The 8136-nt window shown below is 39.6% G+C and overlaps 1 protein-coding gene across 2 annotated transcripts in view; it reads left to right on the top strand.

The window, feature by feature from the left end:
• Positions 1 to 7829, top strand: part of ODAD2 (outer dynein arm docking complex subunit 2) — a 145311-nt gene extending 137482 nt beyond the window's left edge. For both annotated transcript variants that reach the window (XM_083188911.1, XM_083188912.1), the window contains one exon: positions 7418 to 7829. In XM_083188911.1, coding sequence (XP_083045037.1) covers positions 7418 to 7531 — 114 coding nt within the window. In that variant the 3' untranslated portion in view covers positions 7532 to 7829. The remainder of the gene's footprint in view (positions 1 to 7417) is intronic.
• The last annotated feature ends 307 nt before the right edge of the window (positions 7830 to 8136 follow it).

Here is an 8136-nt window from a genome sequence, read left to right on the forward strand (position 1 = left end):
TACTTTGCCAGCTCCCAGATGCCTCCACCCCTAATCAGTTATTACTGTCAGGGCCCTTAGCAGAGAAGATGGTTCTGTGCTGGCAGGGTGAACCCCAATAGCCACCACTGACAAACAAGGTGGACCAATAGTTGCCTAATGTTGCCATATTAATTTCGGCGAGGAGATTCTCTAATCCCTGTCGCCTCTCCTGAACTCTGAAGCAATCTCTTTCCTTTTTGCTCCTCGCTTATTCCCTAATGATGAATGTTCTCGGTAGTACTGCTTGCTTCTCTGTTACAGTGCAGAGAAGTAACATCGGCAGGCTCACTGCGGGGATGGCTAGATCTTTTAGTAGACTGAAAGTAAATACGAGCTGTATGGTACCACCAGGATCACATACTTGGGCAAGTTTTTAAACTCAACACCTCCACCACCCCTTTTTTCCATACACTCTCATCTGTTAGTGGCTGATATGAGTGCCACATTGTGGCATTCCAGCTGATGCTCTGCAGAACTGTTGTGACATGCAGTTCTCCAACAGCTGTGTTTGTTGGCATAATGTGTATCAGGGGCATTACAATGTAACATAATATGTATCAGGAGCACTACAATGTAGAATAAGGTGTCTCAAGGAAATTAAAATGTAGTATAAGGTGTATCAGGGACACTACAATGTGGAATAAGGTGTATCAGGGACATTACAATCTGGCAAAATGTGTATTGGGACACTTCAATGTGGCATAAGGTGCATTGGGACACTACAATGTGGCATAAGGTTTATTGTGGGAAATTATGTTACTGAGATATCTGTAATTTATATAAAAACTTTATTGAATAAAATTGCATGGTGTTGCAAAACATAAGCAAAGAAGGCAGAGAAATTGAGGTTGTATGTTGTGGTAGCTATTCTCTATGGTGGATCACATGGCACAGATCACACCCCGTGTGCAAACCAAACCCAAAAAATAGTAGCCACGTCCCATCATGATGGCCGCACCCCCTGTGGTAGCACACAATAGACTCTTCATTAACTTCAGCTCCAGGCCCATGTGGGCCTTAATCTGGCACTGTATTCAGAATATACATAAAATTAAAGACAACCTTTTGCATATATTGCTAAGATTTTTTTAGGTAACATAGCAGCTTTAGTTTTGCCTAGCCAAAGAGTCCTGGGATGCAGCTGAGATGAACCCTCGGAGGCCAATAATGCCATAAAGGAGTCATAGATGTGATGGGGCTATTACAGGGGAAACCATGAATTATTCTTAATAAGTAAAGCAATAGATTTAAAAACGTCACAGGGTTCTAAAGCTCCATATTCCTTTCATTTAGAGGGCTTGTATGGCTCTGCTTAAACATGTCTACATCTACAACCAGCTCATTCTTCTCATAAAAGGTCCCTTCATACTTTTATTCAGTGCTCCCTTATTTCCTTGTCATACATATATTATTTGCTTGTTCTTTAATGTTAATATTTGTTTTTATTGGAAGTAAGATCTAATGAAATAAAAAGGATGGCTTCATTACATATCATAAAAGGTCTATTCAGTGTAACTGTACTGATGTACAATGCACCATTTAGCAGATGCTGCAGCATCAACAGGCAAAGTGCTCACGGAACCATGAATCCGAAAGATTTTTTTTGTCTTGTCTTCTAGCAATTACACCCAATTAATAACTAGCTGCAATTTTATTATTACTAGAGCAGATGACGTGCCAGCAGTGCAGTGGTGAAAGTAGTATAAATTAAGGTGATGCCTGTCACTCGCTATTAATTAGTTGGTCTGTATACCGCCAGGAACAAGCTCACTAGTTAATCCATCATCTCCAGAAAAACATCTTAATCCCACTTTTTCTGCACCAGGCTGCAAGAGCATCAATCATCTCACTGTGAGGAAAGTTCACAAAGACAAGCGAACTCATTAGACACCATCATTCTTTTGCAGACTTTGTTTATACTAGGAAGAGGCTACTGTATGGTGAAAACTCTTACTCGTAATTTAAACTGTGTTTAATGGTATGTCAGGTGCTAACACTTCCCCAAATCCTGAAGGGAATAGCAAACTGATGGTTCTAAGAACACTGTTGTTGTAGTCCAGTTTAGTCCAAAGGTGTCTACAAGTAACAGCAGTTTATTATATAAAGCCACCAAATGAGGAAAATTTGTTTTTCAAGTCTTTTTTTTTTTTTGGAGAGGTCAGGAAGGTTTAGAATCTCTGTGAGTTAGACCTCTGACTGGAGTTAATTTTTCAAAAACTAGAGTAAAACTATCAAATGACTTGACGGTTGGAATACACAACAAGTCCTACATTATAGTCTGTCTGATCTCATCTGGGGGAAAAACTCCAGCGGGGGAGACTAGCTTATCTTTGCCTAACTGTGTACATAGAAAGACATCTAATTTAGTATCGTTTGGATACCTTGCTATGCGGTTGGCATGAGGGCTTCTCTTGGCAGATGTCAAGCATCTCTTTAGCCTTATAAAAAGGAGCTTGTACTGCTTAGCCTGTTTTCTTGAACGACTCAACAATGACAGCCCCTTGAAGCCCTTCCATGAGCAAATGAAGCATTTCAAGTCAGAGGTAGCCGCTATTTTTGGAGGCTGAATCATTATGATATATAAAAAAAAAAATTGAATAAAAAAAAGTTTTAAACTTGGGTAAAATGCAATGTATAAACAAATAGACCTAAATATATATGTGTAGCTCAATTTAATGGAAAAGATTGCTACTGACTATGTCTGCCAGTAACGCAGCGAGCCAGAAAAGAGGAATCTGGCACTGTCCACGGTCAGCAACTTCATCTTTCATCTGTATTTCTTTTCTGTATTTATCTTGCTTCAAGAAAATTCAGAGAATGTCTTTTCCTTCCGACTTGGCTCTTTCCATAAACCACAGAAATACTCAGAGCAACGTCTTGCAATTGTTCAGCTTTATGTACAGTACAAGGCTGGGGCTCTGCTAAATAGCAAATGTATATTTAATTTGACAGCTATAAAATAAAAGATAAAGTGCTACTTAAGACTTGTTCTTGTATACCGTAAAAGCACGGTGGACCTTAGATTTTAAGTACTTCTTTTTGCTGGTTGAAGTTGACGTACTCTGGATGACTTCATAGTACGGCAAATTGCCAGATCATTTTTAGTTTTTCTTATGTTAATAAAAACATTAACATAGCCCTTAACATCGCAGTATCTCAATAACTAGCTATAAGAGATGAGCCGATACTGGATTTTGACAGAAAGAAAACATCTTTCCCTTTCACCAAAATATTATTTTTTATTTATATTTTATATTTTGTACATATTAGTATCATTTGCAAAAAAAAAAAAAATGATTCTGAAATCCTGGCCTGTTTAGCCCACAGTTATGTGAAATTGGGCCCTTATTCGGATCTGATCACACTACAAATTTGTTCTCATAATGGGCAAAACCATGTGCACTGCAGGTTTTGCCCATATTGAGAACACATTTGTACTGCGACCAGATCTGAATAATGGCCTTGGTCTGCGTGAAAACATCAGGCCACATTCCTGTTCAGCCTTGCCGTCCTATGCGTAGTGCATACTCATGCAAGCTGGAGCATCACATTTCAGCTGGTCAATGATACATAATGATAACTATACCAATTACATACATACATACTAATAACATACATTTAAATACATCATTAATAATTTAATGAGAACTTAAATTTAAATTTAAAATTGTGTTTCCCTTCGGTTATGGGGGGAGATGTATGAAGCCTTGAAAAGTGATAAAATGGAGAGTGATAAACCATCAACCAATCAGCTCCTTACTGCCATGTTACAGGCTGTGATTGAAAAATGACAAGTACGAGGGGATTGGCAGGCGGGTTATCACTCTCCATTTTATCACTTTTCAAGCTTAGTATATCTGGGCCATGGTGAGAACATTTCTGGTCATTAAATAACAATGTTAATAGCACAAATGTAGTATAACCCACATATAAAGCAGTGCACATTAATCTAATGAAAGCAAGCATCTAATTGGTTGCTCTGGATAGAGCATTACACCATGTTATAAAACACATTTTTCATATGTTCCCATGTAGAACATAACTTGGAAATGTATTTAGTTTACCTGTAAGCCTGCAAATGCAGCTATTTGTCACAAGTAACAAGGCTTCAGATATAGCCAGTGTCTGCATTCAATTTATGCCTATACTCAGTAAAACTCAGGATTCTGAGCTGTGTTAAAGCCATAAGGAAACTATGCAGCTGGGATGAGTGATAACAGATTTCCCTGTGGTTATCAGCCACATTGTCAGTATGAGTAGAAGATCTGCTATATTTTATCAGAGGGGATGGCTTTCATTGGTGCACTTAACATGAAAGAATGTTTAGTGCACTATTTGAGCAGACCTGTCATTGTCAAACACTATCTAAATATTACCTTTTTGGACAGTTTCAGCACATTCCATTAAATTCCCTCAATAGAGAATGATCTGGATTACGTTTTTATCTGCTGGCTTCACTTTTGATTGCCTACTGTGCTGAACGCCACCTGGGATCTAATCAAATAGATCCGCCCTTGTAAGAAGTCTAATGACTTTCTGCTATTTTATGCCATGAAGTACATTGGAATATGAGAAGCAGCTGTCCAAGAAACATGTAAACGTCAGTGTCCTAAGATGTTTCCTCAGATGTCCTACAACTGCCTTGTTTTACCCGTTTTCATCGTGTCTTATGATTTAATCTCATTTTTACTGACCTTAGAAAAGGGGACAGAACTTTTGAGATGTTTTCCAGCACAGGGATTGGCTATTGTGAGGACTTCTAGTAAAAATCTACACTTCTCTATGCTACTCTGAAAAAAAAAAAAGTGCAAAATGATAAAAACCAAAGATCGGTGTAAACAGTATAAAAACAAAAAAGCAAAAAGTACAGTAGGCATTTAAGTGGGTTGATAAAACATAAAAAAACATTGGTTTCAGTTTTATTTTACCAATGTTTTCTCATAGAAATGAAAGAGTTCATGTTTAATGCAGTGAGACTTCCTCAACACATACCTGAATTGAGAATCTGCTGTTCAGTGTGCCCGTATACAGAGGATTTTTCTTAGCTGGTTCCTTTAACAACGTACAGTATCTTTAATTGGTTATTTCAAATTATTTGCTTTGTACGTATGGAATCCATTGTGCAAAATGCTTTGTTTTTCCTGATGAGGACTTTTAAAATGTTCTCATAATGTCTCTGGGGTCTCTTTAATTAAAATGTTTAGCAGTGGTGCTCACAGTACTGTAAAACAAAAGACTTGGATTATCAAGTCTGTGTGCATAACCTTTTAATCATTCTGGTTATCTGAACTGTCTATATAATTGTTTTTTGGATAAAGTTCTCATCCTGAACTGAAGGGTTTGGAGTTTGTTTGCATTGTGAACTCACAGTTAAAAGATGCTAACATAAATAATGTGAGGCACTTAATATGGAAGAAGCACGACACCAACAGTCTTGCAAGGTAGCGTGGTCTTTCTTCTCTTTCAGCTGCATATAATGGAAAACCTGATAGCTCTAGGTCCTTTTGTTCACCTCGCTTGGCTTGGGCTCCCCACCGCTAGTTTTCCATGACCTATTGCCTGGCCACTTGCTGGCATCAGGAGACCTGACCACTCTCTCTAGCTCAGCTAACAATGGAATTGTCTTTCTGCAGTGTGCAGGGTAGAACCCACCCCTGGATTCAGAATATAGCTTCCCGACTTACCTCTTTTAGACTTCACCCATGTTGTTAGCCTGTAGTAGTGGGTATTCTCAGGTTTCAGACCACCTTTTAGCACGTCAAGTTATAGCAACTGAGTTCCACTGCCACATTAACTAATCGTGTTTTAAAATGTTTAATACAAGTTACCGACTTGGACAATATAAAAAACAATGCCACAGCTGTTCCAAATTTTTTTTTAATCATACAATCCCAGAACACAAGGCAGAATTCTGCGAGCATCCATTAAGACCAATAGCCCCCACCCAAAAAAATATAAATAATCCCAAATTTAATTAAAGGTTAGGGAAATGTTGTTGTATGTTCTCTTATACTGATAGAACAGGGAGCTTGTGTTCCTGTTGTTGCTAAAAGTGTCACGTTTTGGTATTCTCTGCCTGAATGACTTTTTATATATTTTATTAGACACTATTGGAATGTAGTGTAAAATACATTTGATTGCATTTATGCAGAACGTAGAAACAAGCAAAGTAGCTGTTTACATTTCTACATAAAATCATCAGATGAATTTCATATACTGAGACAGAAGTCGTCTAGTAATTCTGTGTAATCTCATTAGACCAGTTCTTTGGCTTTATATTACATTTTGGATGATTTTTTACTCTCTATGCTCAGCAATGTTGTGGTAGAAGAGTATGTATGGGGCATAGTTACATGATAACATAAGTAAACCATTAGTATATAACATAATTACCTACTTTTTTTTTCTCCATTCCGGTGCTTATTCACATAGGAAGAGGTATGTTGCATTGGAAGCGACAGGTAAAAGACAGTATCGGATGCAGAGTAGTGAATGGAGGGAATTATGTAATACAGGTTTGCTCTTACAGATTGATGATGGATTACAGGATAACACACCTCCAATAGAGTCATGGTAGAGCCAGTTGCTTTGTTTTACAAAATAGGATCACATGGGAAAAAAACCTGGGTGCTAGAACAGAGCAGGTGCTGGGAAGATGTATATGAACAGCATATGGGCTTCAACAATACACACATACAATACCTGGTCTTCAGGTTGTTGGCAATGCTGTTATGCGTATTGGGGTCAAATCTTTCCTCTTTCTAATACAATGGGCCCTATTCAGTTCTCTTGCTGGGCTGCGAGTGTTCAGAGCTCAGCGAGCAGGTAGCCGCCCACCCCCCCCCCCAAACGCATGCCCCCCCTCCCACTTCCTCACCCCTATGCACGGCTGAGAACTCATACACAGCTGTGCACACAGGGGGGGAAATCATTTACCATCAAATGATTTCCCCCCTGCTCGCAGAGCTGAGTGAGCCAAGACTCACTCGGGCACTGCAAAGGCTGTGGGGAGAAGGAGGATGCTGATGACATCAGCTCCCAATGACCATCCCTCCCGATGGCTGGGGAACGGCTGTGGTTTCTGGGGAATGCCCAGAAAACGCCGGAGGCACACCCACAAATGCCTGCAGGGTGTTAACCACCTATGAGCAGCGAGAGAAGACTAGCCTTGGCTCTGTGCCTTCGGGGGATGGCTCGCTCACAGCGTACTGTGCACATCTACTGTTGTTTGATAATCGTTGTGGCTGCAAATTCGCAGTCCAGTGTCTGAATCAACCCCAATGAAACACTCTACTGGCTGACAGAAGGAGCCACAGATTGTAGTCCTAAAAATGTCCAAAACACTGTGCCCGTGCCATGTACAAGACTGACAGATTGTCCTTTTTCTTTTTTTTAGCTGCTTATAGACATGGTTGGCTCTTCGGATGACGTTCTTCAAGAGGCTGCTGCTGGTTGCATAGCCAACATCCGTCGACTGGCTCTAGCCAATGAAAAAGTAAGATATGGCTAACACTTGATGAAGAAGAACTATTTTTTTTTTCTACACCCCACTTCGCAATAAATGAAAGGATATAGGAAATCCGTCCCATGCACGCCATTGCTGCAGTCGTTCTGTGAGCTCATGAGACCACAGCTCATCAGTGAGGTGCCATACCCTAGTTCCCCGATCACCCCACAAGCTAGCTGCCTCCACTTTGGTTACTTGTTAAATAGATTTAGTGAGACCCTGTTATGTAACGCGTAGTGTACATGTATAGGTGTTCTTCCCACATCTTTATGTATATTGCTCAGTGTTCTTCATCATTAAAAGCCACTAAACACAATATATGTAATGTGTCCGTGTTATGTCAACATGTGTTGTGTAGCGCGCTGTATATTACAGAACTGGATCTTATAACTCCGGTATTGTGTTCTGTGCCATGTTTTTAGACCCGCAAAAAAGCATGCTGACTGCAGATCCGTCCTGAGGTCTGGCATCGCAGAATAAGAAACCCGAATAGCTGGAATGTCTACATAATTCCACCAGCATGCTGTCATTTCTTACAGTGTTACAATGTTACCAGCTTCAAACATCAGCATGACATCTAATTATAACCAAACAGCTAATATATATAC

This window comes from Crinia signifera, chromosome 5 (genome assembly GCF_055691185.1).
Source record: "Crinia signifera chromosome 5, ASM5569118v1, whole genome shotgun sequence".
NCBI classification, from domain to species: Eukaryota; Metazoa; Chordata; class Amphibia; order Anura; family Myobatrachidae; genus Crinia; species Crinia signifera.